Raw genomic sequence first — 26,830 nt, forward strand, 5'->3', positions numbered from 1 at the left:
ATGTCCTGTTGGAAACTCTCCTCTTGAAAGCCAGTGGCTATGCTGTGAAGAAACTCAGGCAAGATACTGAATGATGAAAAGCCACCTGGAGAGAAGCCCTGGAGAATAAGAGCTCCTCTTGGGCATTCCAGTGGCAGATGAGTTCCCATTCACTGGTCACAGAATCAATACTTCACTATTAAATAAATAATTATTTATTAGGCACCCACTACATGCAAGACATTGTTCCCACACTGAGGATTATGAGTAAATTAGACAAAGTCCAGCTCTTGTTGAGCAAATGACCAAATCCATTAAGCTCACAATTTTCACCCAACTCTTTCTTTCCTTAAAAGTCTTAAAATGGATTATTTGTGTCATCTCCTTTATCAAGTATCTCAGGCAGTATTTTAATTTCATCCAACTCTGACCATTATGCCATCCAATCCGTTTCCATCTCCAAAGGGTCTCCCACCACACTGCTGTAGTCACAGATTTATGATCTGTGCTGTCCTATTAATGCATTTTCTGGCCTTGTGGCTTAGATAATCAGGGACATCATGCATCGCTGGCATTTATTGTGTTTGCTTTAAGCTCTCGGGGCTTTCTCACATATTTTTATTTTGCAACACAATTTTGTGGGTTGAAAAGTTGCAGCTCACGTTCCAAAGCTGTTAGTATGACAAATATTCCTGTACAATGACCAGTGAACTCTAATAAGGCAATAGGCCAGTTCCGCCACCTCCACCCTAAGGACCAGCTCCGAGACCTAGCCTCAGGGATCCAAGTGCAAGTCTCTTGGTGGTTAGTGATGGTTGGGGAGAAAGCACGGGGACAGGTTTTGGAAGTGGAAAGCCAGATCTCACATAGTTTTGTCCAGAATCCCCTATAACATCTCCATCTAAACGGCAATTAGGAAGCCAGAGCCACTAACCAAAATGTGGTTTGAGTTGGTTTTAGGGCAGATCCAGGAATCCAGTATAAGCCAAGAATGTTGCTCACAGTCATGCTTCTCTTTTGGCGGATAATCCCTTTAATATGTAAAGTACATTGTATTTTTCAAATTGTTTTCATTTATGGAGTGAAATGAACAACTCTGAGATACAGGGAGATGAGATTATCACTCATGCATTTAGCCGGAGAGGAAGCTAAGGCACCATGAGGTGGCTTGGCCTCATAATGCAATTAAGTGGCAGAGCCTGTCCTTCAACTCAAGTCTTTTCTCCTTGTCTGGGATTCGACCTCTCTTTTTAAGCAGTCAAGATGAGCGAAGTGACACTAATTGAGCAGTGTCCCTTGGACCGTCTGCTGCCCCAGCTCTCAAGGGAATTTAACCAAATACTATTGAGGAGGAGAGAGTGGCAGGAAGTGAATGAAGGGACAGAGCGAGAAGCTGAATGCTAATACATTTAAGAAACTAAGTTACCTGTGAGCCCTTTCAGAAGCCTGAGAATCAAACAGTACAACTAGAAGAAAGAAGGCCCATTGACAAAAGGGTCATGAAGTGAGGACAAAAGGGACAGTGACAGGGCAGGAGTGATGGGGCCAACGCCAGTAAATGACGAGGCCATGGTAATGGCTGCACTGTGGGGACTGGGCCCAGGCAAGGTCAAGGTCAGCTGTGTCCCCAGGGTAGGGGCTGAGAGCCAAGGCCAGGAAGGAAGCAGAGGGCCCAGAGCCACAGGCTCTGAGAGAACTTCAGCAAAGGAGGGGAGAACTCGGGAACTGCTTAGGAACCCTGAGAGAGGAAGGGCAGGGATTTGGGACAGGATCCAACCATTCTACCATTCGGCTCCAGGAGAAACAATACAGTTTTTTGCTATGTTTATCGTTCTTTATCTCCGTATTATTGTACTGCTCCACACGGTCTGGCCTGAGAAACTTGGGTTACACAAGTTTGATCGGGACACAGTTCCAATAGTAAAGAGGTCACAGTGTAGTGGGGAGATAACATGAATGTAACTATTTACAAAAGTGTGCAATAAATGTAATAGATTATGTGTGTATCTATCATCTATCTACCTACCTACCTACCTACCTATCTATGCAAGATGCTTGGGAGAGCATCAATTTTTTTTTTTTTAACTTTGGGTTTATTTATTTATTTATTTATTTTTGGCTGTGTTGGGTCTTCGTTTCTGTGTGAGGGCTTTCTCTAGTTGCGGCAAGTGGGGGCCACTCTTCATCGCGATGCGTGGGCCTCTCATTATCGCGGCCTCTCTTGTTGCAGAGCACAGGCTCCAGATGCGCAGGCTCAGTAATTGTGGCTCACGGGCCCAGTTGCTGCGCGGCATGTGGAATTTTCCCAGACCAGGGCTCGAACCTGTGTCCCCTGCATCGGCAGGCAGATTCTGAACCACTGCGCCACCAGGGAAGCCCTAGAGAGCATCAATTTTTAAGTTATTTGCTAAGTAACTTAGCTCTGCTAGAGCTGCTAAATTCCCTCTGTTTTTCCAAACTTTTCAGTAAATCAACACCATCAACAAGTTATTTGTGGGAGTATTTGAGTGAAAAAGCAAAGGAAAAAGGCTTGTGCTCCCTTCCTGGGTAGCTGTGGAAAAGAGAGATGAATCATGTGGCCCTGAGAACTGAGATGTGAATGAGACTGATAGTTGAATAAGTGCAGAAACGTGGAGCTGGAGGTGGCCAGAAGAAATATACACCCGCAAAGATGTCAGGGGCACCAGTGGGCTCTCCTCCATCAAGTCAAGTTCAACTGGGGGTCAAGTCAAGGTAAACTGAATCTCAAAGGAAAGACTGATGTCCAGCTGATTTGGGGGTCACATTTATTTAACCTCGTTTAGAACCTTAAACCTTCTGAGAGCTATTCTTTCGGTTTCCCAAAAGTGGAGTCTAGTTTTATTGTGTTCATGTCTCTCCCACACCTCCCACTTCTGAATTCCTTTCTCTCCGTAAAATATTTTTTTCTTTAGCATAAAATTTAGAGCGGTAGCATATTAAATAACACACGAAATTCTCTGGCTTGAATAATGTGTTTATTTTCTTTAAATACACTTAAATATGAAACAACAGACAGTAGTTTGGTAAACTCAAAACTACAAGCTGGACAGTAATCAGATAATCAGTGCTGATCATACAAATCAAAATCGGCATAAGAAAGAATCGGAATAATTCACAAGAGAGTTGCAATTAGCAAAGGACTCGAAGACTATGCAAATTGCCTCATCTGCTCTGAGTAATTAATCACATGGTACCTGTCATTCCATGATGATCAAACCTTTTTCACTCTCCATTCCTTGGTGTGCAGAGCACCTTCAGTTAGAAGACATCTGTCAGAGAGCCAGGGAATCCTCAGCCGGTGTTTAATGGACGGTCCATCTGGAGTCACCATAGTACTATGTCAAACGGATTTTTTTTCTAACACCTGGAACAGTGACAGCAACTTGGCAAAGCAGCATGCTGTTTAAAACGACAGGGATGGGGGACTGGGGATCAAGGCTGAATCAAGGATTTTCTCGATCGTGGAGCCCATGGGAGGCCCTTTTCTCCTTTGGAAAGCGGCAATGCTTTGGACATGCTGGTTTTCCATTTGCACAGGTTCTCATGTGAAAGGGGCATCTGTCCTCACAGCTGTTACAAAAGAAAATAAACATGAGAATTCAGAATCAAGGACTAAATTCCAAGGAAAAACTCTGATCTGATTTGATTACGTTTTCAAAGTAAATTTTCCAGATACATATTTAAAATGTCAATATAAAATCCTGGATGGTTACCCCACATGGTTTCAAAATCTATTAAAGCACAACCGCTAACTTCTAAGCATTCTATTCATCAGTAAAATTCTTGGTATATAAATCCAATCACATCCCCTTCCTCAAAGAAAAAAAGCAAACATGTGTGGATATATATTGAGAGAGAGATTGAGCTAAAGAGTCAGCTGATCTGAAATAATAATTGTTGAAATTTCATCAACTTTAGTTTTTGCTTAAGATCCATAAGCCAACAATAGCAGGCAGGATTTTCTTGATTTCACAATCAATCATCACTCTATACACTTATTCCATAGTTGCCAAACCTCTGTTTTACTATCAAAAAGGGGGCTTGGCACTGAACAATAAAATTGGCTTAATAAGGAATCCCACCAAATCTAAATGGTATTTACATTAAATGTCCATGGGCCAAATTTAGGTGAAAGTGCAAAAGCCATTCACCTGCAGGTATCTGGGTGAAATATCTTGTGCTTCTGGCAGCAGCTCTCCAGAGTTTCTCTGCACTCAATGCAACTGCAGTTTTCTGGGTGCTGGATGAGATCTCTGGGACACGGCGTTTTACAGACACACTCACAACGATCTTCATCAAACTTCATGTGTGGACCGCAGAGAGCCAGCTCCTGGAGATGAGCGTGATCTAAACGGAAAAAGTGTTGGTCAAAAAATACACCTCACACCTTCTAGGCTATGGGTAGAAACAGTGATGTATTTCCTCACCGCAGATCATACTACTAATATAAAGGATACAGCAGTGACAATGAACTTTGATTCCACAGACATCTGTTGGAAAACATGATCAGCTGAGAGAGGAGGGTCTGAGAGGTTTTTGACACACTTAGCTGACCGATATCTCTTCTAGAAAATATACAAAACAATGGGATAACTACTACTCCGTGTCCAATTCTGATCATCGAGTTGAAATTCATTGCAAAAAACAGAAGAGATAGAAACTTTGGAAGATTCTTGTCAACTGCATTATTATGAACTTTCATCAAATCTTTAACCGTGGTCATTTTTAAGTCTTTTGTCATTTACAGACAGTTCTGGGTGTACTCTGATGATTTTGCAAATATGTTCCTATAAAAGGGTTTCATCTTCAAGAAATTCATGGAAAAGACTCTGACAAGTACAGGTTTCTGGTAACTGACTGTACTGCTGAACTGAATGAATAAGCATTTTCAGAACTCTAATGAAACACTGATGAACTCATAAAAGTGCTAACAAAAGATCAAGATGAAAAAAAAATTAATTACATGGGACTGAGTGAACTGATGAGGATCAGTATAATTTTTGTGACTTTCTGTCTGAATTAAAAAAAAAAATCCCACAAGGACTCAGAGGCAAAGAATATACAAATCAATTTTCACTGCAAAGTAAAGGAGCTGTTACAGTGGAGGATTACTGGACTGAATGTCAATATTATGACATACTATGAGTGTGTTTCATGTTTGGTAATTGCAATCATTGTTGCTTTTGTTGTGGTCATCCATGTACAGTGCTTGGTGTCAGTCTATTTATCTCTTGTAAAAATAAAATACAGTGTGTGTGTGTGAAAAAAAAAAAAAAAAGAAACTTTGGAAGAACTTGACAATGTCACCGTAGCATTCTTGAAAGGCTTGGAGGAACGTTAAGTGTTGAGTTTCTTCCCCAGACCTGCTTCTCTCCCAGCGTGCCTCACTTAGTGAGTGGTGCCGTCACTCTTGACTCACCCGCCATGTTGAATCTAATTACCACGCCCACCCAGTTCTGCCTCCCTGAATTTGTTCTTTTTCATCATCACTGCCACTGCCTCAATTCAGTCAGTACCTTGTACTTTTTGTGCAGATGACACTCACTCGCTTCACCACCACAACTTTTACCCTTTCAATCCATTCTCCACAATATCAAATGCAAATCTAATCATGTCACTCTACTGCTTTATTTATTTATTTTTTAAAATGTATTGATTTTTGGCTGCGTCGGGTCTTTCGTTGCTGCGCGCGGGCTTCTCTCTAGTTGCTGTGAGCGGGGGCTACTCTTCGTTGTGGTGCGCGGGCTTCTCATTGTGGTGGCTTCTCTTGTTGCGGAGCACGGGCTCTAGGCATGAGGGCTCAGTAGTTGTGGCTCGTGGGCTCTAGAGCGCAGGCTCAGTAGTTGTGGCGCACAGGTTTAGCTGCTCTGCGGCATGTGGGATCTTCCCGGACCAGGGATCAAACCCGTGTCCCCTGCATTGGCAGGCGGATTCTTAACCACTGCACCACCAGGGAAGCCCCTGCTCTACTGCTTTAATTACCTTAAAAGGTTCTCTCTTTCCCAATAAGTCAATTTCCCCACCAAGACATAAGAGACCCTCCATGAGCTGGACCCTATTAACCTCCCAGACTCATCTTCTGTCTCTCTCGCATGTATCCTATGCTCCTCCATACCAAATTATAGTACTTTCTGTTCTCGTGATATGTCAGGGTCTCTCAACCCCATGCTTTTCGCCCTGCCTTTTTCCCTTTGCTAGTCATCCTTTCCCCCTGATACCTTTCCCAACTTCAAATTTAGTTAAGTGCCCTTACCCTGTGCATATTTCCATTCTGTCCTTTCTGGTACTGCTTACATTTGTCTGTTTATTTCTATGTTTCCTCTGTTAATGAAAAAATCCTAAAGGTTATAGGGATCAGGTCTCATCGTTCTGGCATAAAATAGGCACTTGATAAACATTTGCTGAGTTTATTTGTTGTAATAAAAGGGTCCTGAAGCAGGCCGACATATGGAGATTCTGAAGAATCCCATCTAGCATTCCAAGACATTGGGTTAAGGCATATGGTCTTGCCAATATCTGGCCATTAATGATATATCAAAATGGCAATCTCATGTCATCCAATCTCATAGTCTTAACTGCTCTGTGATTGATGATCTTTGAGGGCTCATGTGGAATGGGTGTTGAAAGGCTAGATCTGAGGATCCTCCATTCTGAATTGTGTGAAGAGGAAAAAGGTAAGCTTTGTAAGCCATACGCAGATGCCAGATGTCACTTTGGGGCAAGATGAGACTAGATAGAAGCTCCTAAAAGATTTGCAAGGATCACTAGGTGGCAGTAGAGATTCACTTAGAACACTTCAGGCTGTCCCAACTCCATTCTTGGAGCCGTGGTTTAGGGAAACACAGTCTACCAGGTATCTGCTGAACTTCAGCAAGGTAGCTGGCAGTGGCTGACCTCAATCCTTATAGATAAGTTGAAAGTGACAGAGAATGGATGTAGGAGAGCTGAGTGAAGCGGTAACTAGCTAAGGGTGATACCCGGATGTATTGCATATCAATTTCAATCCTAGGGAAGTTGATGATGGGATACCAAGGTGCTAGGTCCTTAGCCTTGTTCCATTTATCATTTTAAATCAATAAACTGATGGAATTTTTCCAAGTAAACTCTTGAATTTGTGGGTATCTTGAGGAATTTAAAATCCAGAATCAGGACTCCCTAATTTTTTTTTCTTTTTTTGGTATTGTTAGTTTTCTTGTTTGTTTGTCTGTTTGTTTTTTAAAACAGTTTAGAGCAATGGCCTGAATCTAACAAGATGAAATTAAATTGGACTTGGATTCACTAACTCACATATGCTCATCCAGGGAAGAGAAGTTATTGTAGAAAAGGCAGCTGGCTTAATAGCCACATGTGTGGGAAGAAAAAGTATTTAGTGAACAGTAAGCTCAATATATGTCATCAGTTTGATGAAGCCACTGGAGAAGTGACCATGCACTTGGCCCACATTAACTGAGTTGCAGGAGATGAAAATGAGAAGTGACCAGAAGTGATCCAGGCTACCCCATGCCTCTCACTTCCATCATTGCCACAACTTCCCAAAAGGTCCCCTTCCTCCTTGCCTGCCCCAGGCCAACCCATCCTCTTGTACACTGTCACTCGGTCGATTTTGTTAAAATTCTAACTGGTGCTGTGACTGTCCACTTAAACCAGTTGAGCGGTTTCCTTTTGCATTTAGCATCACATCCAAGCTCTGGGACACGCTTTACAAGGGTCCCCTGTGAACTGCTCCAGCTTCCTCTCTCACATCTACCCAGCCCCCTCCTGTAACGTCCCCACCATGCTGACCGTCTTCCAGCAGCCTGACGCGCTGCGGTCTTTCACTTCCAGCCCTGAGCACTCATTTTTCCCTGGCTCGGAGCACTCCTCTCTTTCTCCACCACTCTTCCCGCCCTCAACACACGTGGGCACCGGCTAAGTCCCTCCCCAGGAATTACCTTCAGCAGAAAGAAGCTGCCTCACCCAAGGTTATATCCCCTCTCTGAGGCAGCCCATATCCAGTGACAAGCCCATAGGGCCCAGCCCCTTTGCCTCAATATGAGGCATCGCCCCACGGGCTGTCCCAGTTTCAGCTCCCCATAGGCTTGGCTAACGCCTCTCAGCAACTGCAACACAGTTCAACTTCTCCCTCTGCCCAGTCCTGCCCCCGACCCTTCACCTTTGAAAGCAGTCCTGCATGTAAACCTCCAAAGTACAAATCTTTCTCCCAGGAGCTGCGTACCAGGGAAAGCTTGATTAGAACAGCCTTTAAGTTCTATGTATACAGCTTTCCACGATAACTTTCTTTTTAAAAAAATTTTTATTGGAGAATAGTTGATTTACAATGTTGTGTTAGTTTCAGGTGTACAGCAAAGTGAATCAGTTATACATATATATATATATATATATATATATATATATATATATATATCCACATGTTTTTAGATTCTTTTCCCATATAGGTCATTACAGAGTAGTGAGTAGAGTTCCTTGTGCTATAGAGTAGGTCCTTATTAGTTATCTATTTTATATATCGTAGTGTGTATATGCCAATCCCAATCTCCCAATTTACCCCTCCCCCCCCTTCCCCCTTGGTAACCATAAGTTTGTTTTCTACATCTGTGACTCTATTTCTGTTCTGTAAATAAGTTCATTCGTACCATTTTTTGGATTCCACACAATAACTTTCTAACACAGTTTAAAAATGGGTCACATGGAGAAAGAATTAGAATGGTTTTACATGGTTCTATAGGGTAAAGCTGAACTAACAAGTTGAAGCTCTAGAGCTGGGCTGTCCAACATGCTGGCTACGGGCCAGAATGAGCATGAAATGGCAAGTGTGAATTGAGATGTGCTCTAAGTGCAAAATACACACTGGATTTCAAAGACTTAGCACAAAGAACGAAGGGTATATATCCTTGATAAATTTTATATTGCTTGCATGTTGAAATGAGAGTATTTTTTATATTTTAGATTAAGTAAACATTAAAATTAATTTCATCTGTTTCTTTTAACCTTTTTAAGGTGAGTACTATAAAATGTAAGTTGCATATGTGACTCTCACTGTAATTCCATTGGACAGCACTCTTCTAGACAGAGAGAGAGACAGATTCAGGTTCAATATAGTTTATCAGCAACAAGAGTGTGCCCGGTGTAACTGGGATGTATTTTCTAGCAGAGGATGGCTGAAGACTTGGTGGGAAGGATGTACATGACATTCAACATTGGCATGGGTATTTACAGAGTTACTGTATGACCCAGCAATCCCACTCCTGGGCATATATCCAGAAAAGACGAAAACTCTAATTTGAAAAGGTACATGCACCCCAATGTTAGCACTACTTACAATAGCCAAGACATGGAAGCAACCTAAATGTCCATCAACAGAGGAGTGGATAAAGAAGATGTGGTACATATATACAATGGAATACTATTCAGTCATAAAAGAGAATGAAAGAATGCCATTGACAGCAACATGGATGGACCCAGAGATTATCATACTCAGTGAAGTAAGTCAGAGAAAGACAAATATCATATGATATCACTTATATGTGGAATCTAAAAAAATGATACAAATGAACTTATTTACAAAACAGAAATAGACTCACAGACATAGAAAACAAACTTACGGTTACCAAAAGGAAAGGGGGGAGAGGATAAATTAGGAGTTTGGGATTAACATATACACACTACTATATATAAAATAGATAACCAACAAGGACTTACTGTATAGCACAGGGAACTATATTCAATAACTTATAATGGAAAATAATCTGGAAAAGAATATATATATAAAACTGAATCACTTTGCTCTACACCTGAAACATTGTAAGTCAACTAGACTTCAATTTTAAAAAAAGATCTGCATGGGCATTGAAACTACATGAACTTTAAGATTCCCTCAAACCCTGCATTGAGCTTTCATGAAAACACTTGGAAGCTGAGAGACAGAAGCATAGGGAATAGCTTGTTATTTACAGTTTCTAGGACAGATTCCTTAGAGCTTAATCCTTACTAATCTTGCTTGTAGATCATAGTTGGAAACAAGCAAGGTTCAAATTGCATGATTCCTTGCGATCTTTACAGTGGAATCACGTCAAGTTCTCTCAGAAGTCAATAAAAAGTGGATTCACTTTCGGCCAGATGTTCATAATCAAAAATCAGAGCATTGTGAGTTATGTGCAGTGACGAGAGCCTAGCTCAGCTGGTTCCCAACTCCCCTGAGCCCAATAGCCGTGTTTTGCTTTTACTTTGCCCTCGTTTCAGAAGAAGTCTTCTCTTATTCCCCATTTTTTTCAAATTATTGGCATGTTTTCACATGACACAGTTGAAAGAAACCGACACGTCCAAAATGACCTTACGTTCCTGTAGGACTTTTATATAAATAACTTAGTAAAATGTGGTTGACTCGTGTTTCATTCTGAAGTGGCTTTCATTAAAGGTTATCATTCCCTTTCAAATTCAATGTTTTGGGATGCTCTAATCATTTGGGTCTTTAAGATGAAAAAGCAGAATGATGCATTGGTAGACTTACTATATAATTATAGCACAGAGGTCTCTGGACTCTCACGGCTTCTATCACTCTTACCTGTGTGTCTAGAAAGTTACTAGACATTTTGGTGTGTCCATTTTGTAATTGTAAAAAAAAAAAGGGATACTAATCATACATTATAGGATTATTGGGAGGATTAAATCAGTTGATACATATAAAAGGCTTACAAGATCGCTTGGTCAATAAATACTAGTTGCTATTGTTGTTATTATTATTATTACTATTATCATTTCACCACTGCTATGATTACCTTCCATTCCGGCGAGTGGATTTTCCTCCTGTAAAACACATTTACATTTGTTGCTGTCCCAGAGCATGTCAATAGGACAGAGTTTCTTGGAATGGGAACAGCTAGGAGGAGAAAACAATAAATCAGATTTTAAAGCTTTCAAGGGTAATCATACTTTTGGAACATTTTTTTTTAAAATGTTGAATACATTTCCGAGTGGAGAATAGTGAAGATTTTTAAGGAGCTTAATTCATATTTATGAACAGCATGTTATTAGATAGTAATTCTGTAATTACAAATATTCTCTGTGGAAACGTTTGGAAACCAAACTGTAATTTTGGAAAGGTATAATCTTTTTAAGAGGATTGGTGTTAAAAACTATGTAAATTAGCTGTCAACAGAGCTTATTTACCCCAAGTGAATAGTGTTCTAACATCGCTCCTAAGCATTATCGTCTGTAAAACGGAGATAAGAACATTGGCCAGGACAGCAGGAAAATCTTGAGGATAAATGTTCCTTTATTATGAGCTTTCTTTTCTACTTGGCACTCACACAGTGCGTTTACTCCTTTACTTTTGCAAGATCTAAGTATCCAACTTAATTACTTTATATTTTTATTCAATAGTTGTGATTTGCCCTTTGCTTCTCTGTAGTAAATTCTTTTTCCCCAAATCAATGATTCTTACCTTTGATTTCAGAACACCTAAGGGTGTCATAATTTGTCTCATAAAGAATCACAAAATACTCACAAGAAAATGTCTAGTCAAATTAAATTTAAGTCATTTTTCATTTAAAATAATATTTCCCATTTGGTCAACTTAAGAGGAAGGCTTAAAAAATCGCCAGAATCAGATGCACATGCTTGTGCCACTCCCCAGTGACTCCAGGAGCCTTCTTTCCCCCTCCTAACTTCAGGACTTAAATATGTAAACAGCCTGAAATGGGTTTTATCTAATGCTTGTTCTGGAATGAGGGAACAGATGCCAAATTTGAGTGTGGAGTAGAGTTTTACACCTGCATCACACTATGCATATTAAGAACAAACGTGCCCACAGCTTGACATGCTGAGTTCATAACCACTGAACTTTCTGATCCTACTGCAATATACATGTAACACCTCATAAAAAATATACTTGCCAAACAGTTATTACCCGTAGATCTGGGTTAGAACCTAAAAGACTCTGTAATTAATGAACTATTCTCCACACACAGCTTTAGTCAAGGCAAGAACAAGCATAAGGAAGTATAAGAAATGCTTACCGATCTTCTTCTGGGATCTGGATGGATCTTCTAATAATCGAGTACGGATGGCGGGGAGCTGTTGGCAAGCACTTACAACCTGTATGGTTGGCAACTTTAACAGGCACTAATTCAGGTACTGATGTCAAAGGTACTGATATCTCAAAGAGCTAGAGCAGAGAAAGAGAACTATAATACATATTTAAAAAAATAAGAATAATTTCTACAGTCTGCATTTTTGCCTTTGTCCCTTACGGTAACGACTTTAGCAAAGTCGTCCATTAAGAATAGAGCTAATATGCAAACTATTATATATAGGATGGATAAACAACAAGGTCTTACTGTATAGCACAGGAAACTATATTCAATGACCTGTAATAAACCATAATGGAAAAGAATATGAAGAAGAATATATATGTGTATAACTGAGTCACTTTGCTGTACAACCGAAATTAACACAACATTGTAAATCAGCTACACTTCAATAAAATTAAAAAAAAAAAAACAGAACTAATAAGGCTAAGGGCTGGCATGATGGAAAGAATTCTGGGCTGGGTGTCAGAAGACCAGGGCCTTAACCAACTTTATCAAGTATTTAAGTTTTGTCAAATCTCTTAAAATTTTGGTGTCCCTAGAATGCTTGTAAAATGGTGACCTTGTAAAATGGTAACCTTGTAAAATGTTCCCTGCTCCTGCTTTAAGTCTGACTGTGAATTGTAAGGATTAAATGAAATTATAGCTATGAAGTTTCCTTGCAACCATGGTGAACAGATTACTGTTCAAAACGATTTACTTATCTCTTCCCATGCCATCTCCATTGGAGGAATATAGTTTTCTGTTCCTTGACTTTGGACTTGGCCATGTGACTTGCTTTGGTTGACAGGACATTAGCAGACATGACACAAGCACAGACTTGAACTGTGCGTGCACACATTTTCTCCAGCCATGTGAAGAGCATGATGTGGCAGGCTTGCTGGTCTAAGGGATACGAGACACAGGGACCAGACCTGGACTCAACCTGCAGTTTGCCACCAAGCCCAACTGAGCCCACTCTAAACTAAATGAATCTCAGATATATGAATGAGAAAAAGCCATCGTTGTTTGAAGCCACTAAGTTTTAGCATGTTTATTATGCAGCATTATATAGTAATAACTGACTGATACAAGACCATCATGCCCAAACAATGATAGGTAACATGAATATTATCATTCTACGTTTCTATATGCTAGCCCCTGTTGTAAGCACTTTTATATTAATTCATTTACCCTTATAACAACATTATAGGGAGGGTTTTTAAAATTACCCCCCTCCAACTCTACAGGTGAAGAAACAGATGTACAGAGAGGTTCTATAACTTGCCTAAGGCCATATAACTATTGATTGGAAGAGTGGGGATTTGAACCCAGGCAGTCTACTCTAGAGCTAGAGGGGATACTCTTAAGAATATGCCTTATTACTTTTCGGAATGAAATTGCTGTGACCAGAAGAAGCAAGATGGGATCTCTGCAAGTAAAATTTACTTGCTGAGAATATCAGTTACTTTGTTTCTAGAGAGGCTCTCTGATGTATGGATGCGTTTCAACTTGATTTTAATGCTCTGTCCATTCAATCAGCATTCCATGTAGTCCTTACTACATAGAGTCTTCATTTATTCACTTAGTTTCTAAGATGTATTTCACTGAACAGTCCATAACTTTGGGATGAGAGGTAGTTTTTCTTTTAAAAAAAACCACTATTACAATGTTCAAATATGCATATTTGGAAAGAAAAACTGCTGTACATTTACACTTAAGCACATTCTTTAAAACTACTCATTTGTTGAGGACAGCAGTCAAAAATAAAGTACTCAATTATCTATTATTAAGTGGAAGCAATCCATTAAAGTTGTGTTTAGCCTGACCTTTTCATATGTAATGGCACTTCCGTGAGTCTAAGTAAGAGGGTGTTTTTAGAGTGTTTATTTTGCATGAACTCCATCTTCTTGCGAAATTTTTCAGCTATACTCTAGGGTATAACACGGTCATGAACTAAAGCCTCTTACGTTATGCAAGCTGTTTCCACTGACAGTTGATGCTTAGCCATACTTATGTCATTTTTTTCCCTGATTGTCAAACAGCAGAGGTCAGAATTTTTACAAGTTCCAAGATTCTCTAAAAGAATTTAGAAAAAGAAACTCTTCAGTTTAAGGGATATTTTAAGTAGGGGGGAAAAATTAAGGATAAGTTAACCTAGTACCAAACAAATCAGGATTCCATTCTTTCCATCCAATTAAGATAATTACCTAACATGGGTATATTCAGTGCATAGGTAATTTTATTGTGCTACCTCTTTTCACAATCATGAGGCTAGACAGCAGAGGCAAAAGTGACAATTCAATGAATATACCAATATGCGTGAGGACTTTGTGACACAGAACCAAAAGGAATGTAGTTTGACTTACAGCTTTTTAATGTTTTGCTAAGTTTGTTATTACTGCTCTACTATGCCACGTCTATTACATTTCACAACAATATGGTAGCGACAGAAACAAAAACTTATCTACTGAGCAAGAGGAATTTTGTAAGATGGAGAGGGAAGAATTATTTCTTTCATGGGGACTGGAGGATTATTTTCAAAGGTCTTTTGTGCTAGATATTTTCCATTTGCGCCTCCGGAGACGCCATCCTCTTTCCTTCCTTCCCCACTGGGCTGTACCCCAGGATGCTGACCTCCATGGAATGGATCTACAGGCCCCCTTGCCCCCCACCCCCTTGCCGGGCTAAGGGTTGGCAGTGGCCGCCCCTCCTCCAGCCAGTCCTGCAGCCCGCGTCTCCATTTCCTCTCTCGGTTCCCATAACCGCTCCATCCTCTTGCCTCTTCAGTCTAAGGGTGGGAAAAGCTCCCCCTTTCTGCCAGCTCTGGGTACTTCACCAGCCCTTTCTCCTTCTCCCACCCTTCACTGAACTCTTCTCAGTCACGCCATGTGAACAACACGGAACCTAATGAATACACAAGTCAGTGTGGCTAGCTTTGTTCCTTTAAACGTCTGTTCTAGTAACTTCCATATGATTTTCTGATCCTTGACATTATAGCATCAGAGAGACAGCAACTGACAAGGGTTCAGGCTTTGGAGTCACCTGGATTTGAATCCCAGCTCCGCCACAAGCTACCTCTCTGAGCCTCCATTTCCTCATCTATAAAGGAAGATGATAAGCTACCCATTTAGCTTATCTCAGGGTTGAATGAGGTGACACACATAAAGCGTTGAGACAGCGCTTGGCAATCGGCTGAGCTATAGCTGTCGACACTATCGGCGTCAGGGCTCCGGAGAGGGCTGATGTCCTCATACCTGTTTGGAAACGTACGAGGTGCTGCTGTTGACACACACGAGGCTCTCTTCGTTGCAGCAGCCGCCACACCGGAACACGTTCACGCAGGGGGGCTTGAAGAACGTGTCAGTGCTTCTCCCCAGCTCGCTGGCCACCTCCACGCACGTCTCTCGAGGGCTGCACTGCGTCCTTTGCCATTCCTCATCTATAACTGCGGAGAGGCAGCTCGTTGGGCCGGCAGAACAAAGGGCCCTGACATGCCCACGTGTGCCAGGGTTACACTCAACACCGTCATTCTCACACGTGCAGCGCTTGGTGATTTCACTAGATGGGTATTTGGGGTCAGTCCTTTAACCAAGGATTGTGTGCAGAAAATTTACAACCAAAATCTGCATTCCTTCCCATTTATACGATCCCTTCGTAGACTCTAATTCTACTTTCCATTGGTGATGAACACCATGTTCTGGATATAACTACATCGGGTACATCTGGAGAAGCCTGCTAATAAGGAAGTAAATGGATGCACAGAAAGCAATGACATGTAAGCATTATTTATTAAGCAATTTACAGGACACAGCTGGATAGCATTGCTTCTCCTTGAAGCCAGGTGTGGGTAGGTTTTAGCACCATTAACAAATACGTTTCGGGAATTCCCTGGCGGTCCAGTGGTTAGGACTCCATGCTTTCACTGCCGAGGGTGCGGGTTCAATCCCTGGTTGGGGAACTTAAGATCCCACAAGCCGCGCAGTGCAGCCAAAAAAATAAAATTAAAGAAAAAAGAAGTATCTTTTTATTGGTTGCTTAACTAACTATATACGGCAAACTCATGAATGAAAAGTTAAGTGGAACTAATCTTTCCTCAAGTCAGAGTGTTCTCATTTGCAAATGCCCGATACTGATGTTTCTATCAAATGATGAAATAAGCCGGTTCTTTTTTTTTTAAAATAAAATTATTTATTTATTTATTTTTGGCTGCGTTGGGTCTTCATTGTTGCGCGTGGGCTTTCTCTAGTTGCGGTGAGCGGGGGCTACTCTTCGTTGCGGTGCGCGGGCCTTTCACCACGTTGGCCTCTCTTGTTGCAGAGCTCAGGCTCTAGGCGCACGGGCTTCAGTAGTTGTGGCACGTGGGCTCAGTAGTTGTGGCTCACGGGGTCTAGAGCGCAGGCTCAGTAGTTGTGGCGCACAGGCTTAGCTGCTCCGCGGCCCGCGGGATCCTCCCGGACCAGGGCTCGAACCCGTGTCCCCTGCATTGGCAGGCGGACTCCTAACCACTGCACCACCAGGGAAGCCCAAGCTGGTTCATTTTGATGAAGGGAGCAATATTCTGGCCTTTCTAGCTAATTTGTGGGAAACAAGAAAAAGAAACAAGCCTCGGGGAATCAAAAAAGATTACATACATTCTTGTAAAACATACTCGCCTTTCTCTCAAAGTTTATTTTTTTAATTAGATTTTGATGCTTTGATACTTAATGTTGCATAGCCCTTCTATGGACATTTTTGGGAAATGATTCCATTTTATGATAAAGACAATATTTAAAGACTTTCTTTTAGTTTGCCATGGAATTGTAGAGTTGATTATACACTGGGGTGGAGGGAAGTGGTGAAAACCCTTAGTGGTTGGCAGCTTCTAATCTGACCCTCCATCACGCCCACCTCCTGGTGTTCACACCCTGTGTAATCCCCTCCTCTGCGTGTGGGCTGGACCTAGTGACCCGAATGTTATGAAGAGAATACAGCAAGAGTGATGGGATGGCACTGCCACGATTAGGTTAACAAAGACTGATTTCCATCTTGCTAGCAATCACCATCTCTCGCTGGCACTCTTTTGCCTTCTCAGCTTGCAGGCTTGGATGAAGCAAGCCATCATGTTGGAAAGGCCCACAGGGCAGGGAACTGAGGGTGGCCTCTACCTAACCGCCAGTGTGGAGCTGGGACCCTCAGTCCAACAGCCTGTCTGGAACTGAATCCTGCCAACAACCTCTGAGTGAACTTGGAGGCACATCCAGCCCCAACTGAACCTTGAGATGCTGCCTGTGACCCAAGTTGACACCGTGACTGCAGCCTCCGGAGAGACCCTGAAGGAGAGATACCAATTGAGGCTATGTCTGCAATTCTGACCCACCGAAACTGTGTGATAAAAAAATGTTGTCTGAAGCAGCTAGGTTTTGGGGCAATGTGTTACAGTGATAGATAAACTCTTCTCCATTTTTACCCCATCTTCAAAAATTTGTAATTGGTCTCTGCCCAGATTCTGAATTCCTGTATATGTGAACATGTTTCTACCAGAAGGGATAGAGAGAACTTCTATCTGGAGGATACAGATAAAATATTATTGTTGCAGATCTGACGCTAGTCTCTAAATTATTCTCTTAAGACATCTTTTCCACAGCCTTTTTCCTTTTCCGCCCATTAATCTCAGATTTCCTCATATGTTGCTTTCTTCAATCACTGAAAACACAAAACACGTTTGGCTGGCTGAAAAGCACTGCATATACTACACAATTTACCTAAACTCTGTTTTTTCATCATAAAATCTTCGAGTCCAAGAAACCGTTTAAAATGTCTGATTATGAATATTTATATACAGGGTCTGAAGGTTGTAAACATGAGAGATAAATTACCCAATTAGGTACTATTTAATTCACTATTATTAATCATAAATCCTTGAAAAAACAAGTAATCAAGTTATACAAACATTCCTTGTTTAAAATGCTATTTAAATGTTGCTTTCCATTTTCTTTTTTATAAAACTAAGTTTTCACAGTCAGAGCATTGTGTGTAACTATGACCAATGACACTGAGCAAAGGCTTCATACCTCTACTTTCATTACTACTGCCCAGCAGGACTGCTCTTCCTCAGAGAATTACCCTGAAATCCATGAGGGAGAGTTATAACAAATTATAACAAATTATAATTGGGATACCACACCGATTTGATTATTTGCTACTTCTAACTTACTAAGTAACTTTACATGATCCCGCCCCTCCCATGTAACAAGAGACATGTTTAGAGTCCATATTATTTATGTTTTTAAAAAATATTTTTGAAAAATTTTTATGGTTTCCTCCTTAGAAAATGTCAATTTCGACATGAATGACTTTTTAAAATCACCTCCTCTTGGTTTTATGGTAATGCTTCTCTATCTCCATCTTCACAGAGCATCTCCAGGCTTGCCTCAGACCTTCAAACAGGTAATCTGGTTAAGGCCCTGAATCTCCAGATGAGGTCTGATCCCTTTACTTTCATGAAGTCCTTGCTAATTCACCACACAGAAACAACTAGAGCTTCAGACCTCTGGCTAAATTGGGTTCTAGGCCATGGTTCCAACCATCTCAACTCATTTAGACACAGTCATACAGATGCGCACCAAGCGTCCTCTTCACTCCCAGGCTCTGGTGCTACTAAGGTATTGATCCCACCTATGCACAGCCTTCCCCGCAGCCAACAATATCGTCCTTTTACAAACGGAAGAAAATAAAGATAACTCTACAGAGAAAGAAAAGAATAATTTTGGCTGAGCAGTCAATTTAAATTATGTAATAGCTACAATCTGATACCAGGTAATCATATGTTAATCAAATCTAAAATGCTAAATCATCAATGCCACGGTGGTTTCTTGTGCTGTTTTGACACATCATCAAAAAAGTTAAATGCCTAATTGGAGGCCACACAACTGTATTTGGCAAGCATGTCATTCATTATAGGACAGTACATACAGACAATAGTTTACTTATAAAGATCCTCCAAACCTTACTAGGGAAGAGTCATTCTCTTTATTTCAAATCATGTTATTTTCTAGCCCAGCGTCTGGATTCTTTTGTCTAGAGACTTTCCCCCTCCATTATTCTCCTAGTAATACCAATATGCATTATTCCAACTCAGCTTCTAAATTCTACTTTTCATTTTCACTTAAAAAAAAAAATCACAGGGGCTTCCCTGGTGGCGCAGTGGTTGAGAATCTGCCTGCCAATGCAGGGGACACGGGTTCGAGCCCTGGTCTGGGAAGATCCCACATGCCACGGAGCAACTGGGCCCGTGAGCCACAACTACTGAGCCTGCGCATCTGGAGCCTGTGCTCCGCAACGGGAGAGGCCACGATAGTGAGAGGCCCGCGTACCGCGATGAAGAGTGGCCCCCGCTTGCCGCAACTGGAGAAAGCCCTCGCACAGAAACGAAGACCCAACACAGCCAAAAATAAATAAATAAAATTAATTTTTAAAAAAATCACAGAATTTTGAAGACATGAAAAAGCTATACCTAATCTATTGGTTTTTATCCATGTATGTATGGCCGTAGAATGCTCCTTATTAATGAATACCCAGGTTGTTTTATTTTTTAAGTAAACTCAATTATTTTTTTTCTATTAAGAACAGGCTTTCTGGGTTTCTTTTGCCCTCACATCTCTGAGTTAAATATATTTCCATATTGGGAAGTGTTACTTGGTGTTGAATTTTGATCTCAAAATCATATTGGGTATATTTCTCTGTGGAGTAAACACAGGAAACCAGGACTCTCCACTAACACTGAAGCTATGAAATCAAAGACCCCCTTGTTTTCTCTCCCAGACACGTGCCCGCCCTACTCAAACTTTTCGAAGAAGTTGGCGCATTTGTTACTATCTGATAAAGAGTAAGAATTGGCCTCCGCACGCACACACCTACCTTTTAGCGTCTCAATGTCATAGAAAGTGGCCGCAAACCTGGTGGACCGATGGGATGCTGAGCGAGAGTCCGCGCCGGTGAGACTTTTGAGCTTCAGTCGGCATCTCCACAGCTTCCAGTCCTCGAAGTGGGTGATCTGCAGTAGTTCCTCCAAACCCGAAGCCGCCCTAATCTGCTGCTCAGATTGTTCTAACATTGACCGGGATGCCCGCTTAAAGCGAAACAAAACAAACAGAAAAACTGGCTTACAGGCAACTTACTCAAGTTCTAGTGTGTCTTGATAATATTCATTGCTAACACTTACAAGTGTAAGTAGAGCTAAAAAGAAATTAGATTATTCAAATGGACACCAGTACCTAGGAAAAATGACATCTAGTAGTTCTGATTCACATTCTGTTCATTTATGATTGATGGAATGACTTATTCCCCCTGGGTTCTCAGAACACTTAAAGACAGTATCGTAGTGGGTTGAATGGTGGACATTTAAATGACATGTCCACGTCCTAGCCCCCAGAAGCTGCAAATATGACTTTTTTTTGGAAAAGGATCTTTGTAGATGTAATGAAGTTAAGGATCCTGAGATGAGGTCATCCTGGATTATCTGGGTGGACCTTAAATACAAAGATAAGCATCCTTATAAAAGACAGACGAGGGAAGACACAGACACAGAGGAGAAGGATTTGTGAAGGCGGAGGCAGAGACTAAAGTAACGCAGCCACAAGCCAGGGGTCGTCTGAAGCCACCAGAAGCTGGAAGACTCAAGGAATGATTCTTTCCGAGAGCCGATGGAGGGAGGATGGCCCTGCTGACACCTTGATTTTGCAACTGGATTCCAGAACTGCGAGAGAATAAATTTCTGTTGTCTTCGCCATCAAGTCTGTGGTAATTCAGTATGGCAGCCACAGGAAACTAATATAGATTTTAAAATCACACTATTTTGTGCAGGAGCCAATGACAATTGTTTTCATCTGTTATTTGAGACACTGACCCACAAAGTCTTGGGGACCCTGCCTACAGTCACACAAGAAGGAAAGATTTTAAGAACCTGATAATCTGAATTTGCTGACTTCTAATCCTCTGAACTTTTTTTTCCTTTTTAAACCTGTTTACTATTCCAAAGACATGATTATTTTTTCTGAAAAAATACACTTCTAGAGCTTATGTTGAAAATTTCCTTTCCACACAGTTGCATGAACTGTATTGACTGATACAACCCATGGATTTATGAGGAAAAAAAAGACTTGGCTGATAAAAGATTCTCAGTATGCAGTCGAATTGTTCAAAATTAGGGACTTGGTTATATAAATAATGATACATGCATACAATGAATACTACGTGATGGTCAAAACCAATGATGCAGATGTATACTGGGACAGAAGGAATTGAGTCCTCCCTGGAATGTGCTGGAGACACAATAAGGTAGTCTGTCTATGGTTAGGGACGTGGATTTTCTCCTGCTGAGCCTGTGGTTACTGAGTTTATGTTCTGCTGTGTGGTTTGCATATGCATGCTGAGGATGTGTATTTTAGAGCTGGGGTGAGGGAGGGGAAGGAGGGAAGAAACTGTGGCTGCAGGATGGTGCTGAGACAGGAAGGTGGAGCGAGAAGTGAATGTCAGCTACCTGACAAGGGGAGGGGCAGTGGGGGAAAACGGAGATGAGCAAGTGGGACTTCCATCTGGACACTGGGTGGTGTGATGTATACCCTCCTCCACTGACCCTCAAAAACTTTAGTTAAAATCTGTATCATTTAGCAGTGTTTTGGGAGTGGGATTTTTTTTTTCTTTAAAAAAAATTTTTTTTGGAGTATAGTTGCTTTACAATATTGTGTTATTTTCTACTGTATAGCAAAGTGAAACAGCTATACATATACATATATCCCCTCTTTTTTGGATTTCCTTCCTATTTAGGTCACCACAGAGCACTGAGTAGAGTTCCCTGTGCTATACAGTAGGTTCTCATGAGTCATCTATTTTATACATAGTAGTGTATGTATGTCAATCCCAATCTCCCAATTCATCCCAACCCCCTCTTTCTCCCCTTGGTGTCCATATGCTTGTTCTCTACGTCTGTGTCTCTATTTCTGCTTTGCAATTAAGTTCATCTATATCATTTTTCTAGATTCCACATATATTGTTAATATACGATACTTGTTTTTCTCTTCCTGACTTACTTCACTCTGTATGACAGTCTCCAGGTCCATCCACGTCTCTGCAAATGGCACAATTTTGTTCCTTTTTATGGCTGAGTAATATTCCATTGTATACATGTATATCTTCTTTATCCATTCCTCTGTTGGGGATTTTTTTTTTAAGCTATGATGATGGATACCGAGAGTTGTCCAAAAGTGGGTGTTTAAAAGCGCGAGTGTGGTCCCAGTCATGTATGATACAGTTATGATATCTCTTTAAAAATTATGTGTGTGTAATGTACATTATATATACATATATATAATTAACTATGGTTAATCATATGTATCAAGTTAAATATATATGTAATATCTGGAGGAATATACATGAAAATATAAACAATGGTTAATTTTCTAGATCAACGGTTGTCAAACTACAGCCCCCTGGCATAATTTAATCTGCTGCCTGCCTGTCTTTATAAATAAAGTTTTACTGGAACACAGCCATGTCCATTTACTTACATATTGTCTACAGCTGCTTTTATTCTAGAATGGGAGAGTTGAGAAGTTGCAATAGAGACCTTCATAGCAGTTTCAATCTGAGGCCACCTGTCCTTTTTCTAACAATTCCTTAATGTTCTCAGTTGTTGTATTTTTCATTATTCCAAGTATTATATTGACTCTATTCTCTTCTTTGAAACATTTATCAGACATGTACTGGAGCCTTTTAATGATCTTACATGTGCTTTCATATTTATCTATTTTTTCCTCTTCATGTTTTTAATGTGACGGGTAATTGGTTCCTCTTCCCAATCACCAATTCTCCAATCGTGTGAGTCTAGAGTTTAAGTTTTTAATTTCAATTACCATATTTCTAATGTCAAATATTTCTACTTTATTCTCCTTCCCATCTGCATTTTGTTTCATTTCTGTACGGTTTTCCTAATTTGTCATTTTTGTTTTATGAATATTAGTCCTTTATCTCTTTGAGGGTTGTAAATAGACTTAAGTATTCAAATTGTTTTATATTTTAACTTCATATATATGAGTTGTATCCCGATTATTCATTTTATTGGCTGTCTTTCTCAGTAATCATTACCTCTATGTGCTTTGGAATTTTGTTTAGTAGTTTCATCTTCATTGGGAGATTCGTTTTTTCTTTCTTCATTTAAAGGTCTGTGGTTGCATCCCCTGACACTCAGGGCCCTGGGTCCAGAATCTTACTGAGTATCTATGACTCAGGGATCAGCTCAGCTCAAGCCCTGCCTCGTCCTCTGGCTCAGGTTAAGCAGTTTCATAGAAGACACAGCTCCAGGCAGCCAAGAGCAGTAACCGTTCATCTCTCATGGATCTGATGGATTGCACTCATGGAGCCCATTACCCACTGGAACTGAACTCTTGGTGGCCTCCACCTTCCAGAAGAGTCCATCAGTTCTGCAGCTTCAGCTTCATGGTTTTTAAAAAAAATTATTTTTCTTGAGATACAATTGACAGCGTGGTATATAGGTTTAAGGTATACGACACATTGATTTCTTCAGCTTCATGTTTTTGGTACCATTTCTGCAAATGTTTGCCATTTGCAGATGTTTACCATCCTGTGATCAATTCTACATTTTATCGATCATTGCTATGGACTATAAGCCATCTCAAAACATGAATGTAGAAGGTCATCTTGCTTGGAAGTCCAGATGCGAATGTGAATGTGTGTGTGTACATGTGTGCATGTTTTAATAAAGGTGGGAAAATCTTGAACATGTTTATGACCTGAGGGAAAGAACCAACAGAGAGGAAGAAACGGAACATATGCATGAGAAAGCAGGGACCTAGAGGGGTTGGTGTGACATAAGTTCCAGAGATAGGTAGACAGAAGATGAATGAATGAGAGGGTCTGAAAGAGGAGGCTCATAGAGATGATGCGGGTCTGTAAGTAGCAGGACTGCTTGGGACCTATGATTTCTCACTTCTTTGAGAAGTTTGAATCAAGGCAATTTTCTGGGAGCAAGGGCTGGAGGAAGCTTGAAGAGCATATATAGGGTTTGGGGAACAGGCGCTGAATTTCAGGAGCGTGCCACAGCTGCTTCATCTAAGAAATCTGGGGATGAAATTGACTAACTGCCGATCTCTCCAGCGACCCAAATTCAATGATGTGCCGTCAAGGCTCGTTTTTCAATAGTTTCTCTTTTCATGATTATTCATTCCCTCTTCTAATTGGACGCTAAAACCACTTCATATTCAATCCACTCTGCGAAATAAAATTTTGTTACAACACTGCTTCCCCATCAAAATAATGAAAACAATCAAATAGCTTTTTGTGTGTTTTAAAAATTGTACTCTACTGAGAGGATTTTTATTTATTGAGGCAAATCCATAAATACGGAAGGATAAGGCTTCATAGCTCTTACAGGTTTCAATTCAATCTGAGAAATATTTTTACACTATCCAACCATGAGAGCTCAGAGGGAAATAAACCTCTGGATTGAATTTAAGCCATTGGATGGCTCATACGACTTACCTCATCATAAAAAATGAAGTGTTTAGTCAAGTACAAGTTATTTAAGCATACTTTAAGTCTCATAATTTAAAACCTAGTTTGAAATAACTGAGAAATTGCAGACAGTTTATTTTGCTCTTACAAGTGGAGGTACTGAAAATTTGGAATAAGCAGAAACCTGACAACCAATTCATCGCAGGGGTGGGCGTATGTTTACAAAGGGTCAAGAATAGCTGTTTGTTTCCAAGAGGCTTTCTGCACTAGTTGATTTCTGTATAATTAACTTTACCTACTTGAGCAAGACAAACATTAAAATTAGAAAGCGTTAAGTATAGGTCCCAGTACATATTTAAACCATGGATTTCAACGGTTTTAACTACCAAACGTTTGCCAAGTTGCTCCTAATTTCTTCCTATATTCTAATGGAAGTGCTAATCAAAACTAAAATAATTAGAAAGTACTCAGCAAAAGGAAGTGAGGCAGGGTTACCAGATCTCTGCTTTTTGTTACAGCAACATCTTTTTATGTGTCTGTGGAATGAATCCAAGACTGTTAGTAATTTCCCTCCTAAATAACAAATCATTCTCTGATGTCTTGGCTACCACAAGCCAGTTTCCAAATTGTGAGGTTTAAGGTCTCTGTAAGAAGATTTTACCATTATTTCAATGCATACTGCTTCCTGAGGTACAGAATGAAGGGTAGCCACTTTCTCTTTAGTTAATTTCTAAGTTCACATGGCGTTCTCCCCGAGGAAGTATTAGCATCTCCACAGCTCAGGCCCAGACAGTCATCTACACCAAGCGTGACTAAGATATTTGGAAAGGTATGGTGCTGGGTTTGGAGGACGACTTTGCAAGTATCCACGCTGTGGGGAAATCAAAGGCCTTCTGTACTCCTAATAATTTGAGCTCTCAATTTCCATGCCCTCTTCCTCCAAAAAATATCTAGTCAAGGAACACATTCAAAGAGTGAACAAAGGCATAATTTGGGGATATCAAGGAGCCTCACTGAAAAAAACAGCAGGAGGTTGACTTTGGTGGCGGCACAGAGCAGGTTTGAGAGTGGGAGGGCTGGCAAATAAGACTAGGAAGAGAGGTTGGTGCAGTGAGGTACCACTTCACATCCACTAGGATGGCCACAGTCAAGAAGACAACATCAAGTGTTGATGGGACTGTGAAATGGTGCTGTCACTTTGGCAAAGAGTTCAGCAGTTCTTTAAAAAGTTAAACATAAACTCACCATACAGTCAACCAATTCCGCTCCTAAGGATTACCCAAGAGACAGAAAATCGATTATTGGCTGCCCGGGGCTGGGAGTGGGAATGAAGGTTAATTGTAAAAGGGCACAAGTGATCTTATACGGAAGATGGCTGCACCACTCAGTGGGTTTACTAAACACCATTGAATTTTACTTCCAACAGGTGAATGGGCAAATTTTACAGTATGTAACTTGTATGACAATATAGTTGTTTAAAACAAAAAAAGAGGAAGGATTGGAAGCTTAAAGGCCAGGCTACTTATTTCGGAGGCAATGGAAAATATCAGACAGTTGAACAACGGGATGTCACTGGACACCCATTTCATTGGTTTGCTCTTTTGTTCATTTCTTCTTTTTTAAAAAATTAATTAATTAATTTTTGGCTGAGTTGGGGCTTCGTTGCTGCGCGCGGCCTTCCTCTAGTTGCGGCGAGCGGGGGCTACTCTTCGTTGCGGTGCCCGGGCTTCTCATTGTGGTGGCTTCTCTTGTTGAGGAGCACGGGCTCTAGGCGCGCGGGCTCAGCAGTTGTGGCTCGCGGGCTCTAGAGCACAGGCTCAGTAGCTGTGGCGTGTGGGCTTAGTTGCTCCACGGCATGTGGGATCTTCCCGGACCAGGGCCCGAACCCGTGTCCCCTGCATTGGCAGGCGGATTCTTAACCACTGCACCACCAGGGAAGCCCTGTTCATTTCTTCTTGCTTTGGCTTTAGTCCATGCTGTTCCCTCTGCTGGGAATGCCCTCTACTCTGTCTAGCTAAACCTTTCTCAGCCAGGTGTTACCTGCATAGGGAAGCCTCCCCCACTACTCCCACCCTTGCCTAGGTCTGATCTGTCAGTCACATGGATTCCGAGCTCCCCATCCTTCTCCCCAGCGCTTACCACCACTGACGCTAATGAATTATTTGTGTCATTACTTACTTAATGCTTGTCTTCCCCACTGGGTCGTTCAGGACCACTGGAGTAGTAATGATATGTTTTATTCAGATAGCAATAGT

At 41.0% G+C, this 26,830-nt stretch overlaps 1 protein-coding gene across 1 annotated transcript in view; it reads right to left on the reverse strand.

The window, feature by feature from the left end:
- Nucleotides 1–2,984: 2,984 nt before the first annotated feature.
- VEGFD (vascular endothelial growth factor D) overlaps nt 2,985–26,830 on the reverse strand; it is a 35,956-nt gene continuing 12,110 nt past the window's right edge. The window contains exons 2-7 of the mRNA XM_007174232.2: nt 19,965–20,175; nt 15,323–15,513; nt 12,015–12,163; nt 10,776–10,876; nt 4,152–4,347; nt 2,985–3,570 (exon numbers count right to left, since the gene is read on the reverse strand). Coding sequence (XP_007174294.2) covers nt 3,444–3,570; nt 4,152–4,347; nt 10,776–10,876; nt 12,015–12,163; nt 15,323–15,513; nt 19,965–20,175 — 975 coding nt within the window. The 3' untranslated portion in view covers nt 2,985–3,443. The remainder of the gene's footprint in view (nt 3,571–4,151; nt 4,348–10,775; nt 10,877–12,014; nt 12,164–15,322; nt 15,514–19,964; nt 20,176–26,830) is intronic.

This window comes from Balaenoptera acutorostrata, chromosome X (assembly GCF_949987535.1).
Source record: "Balaenoptera acutorostrata chromosome X, mBalAcu1.1, whole genome shotgun sequence".
NCBI lineage: Eukaryota > Metazoa > Chordata > Mammalia > Artiodactyla > Balaenopteridae > Balaenoptera > Balaenoptera acutorostrata.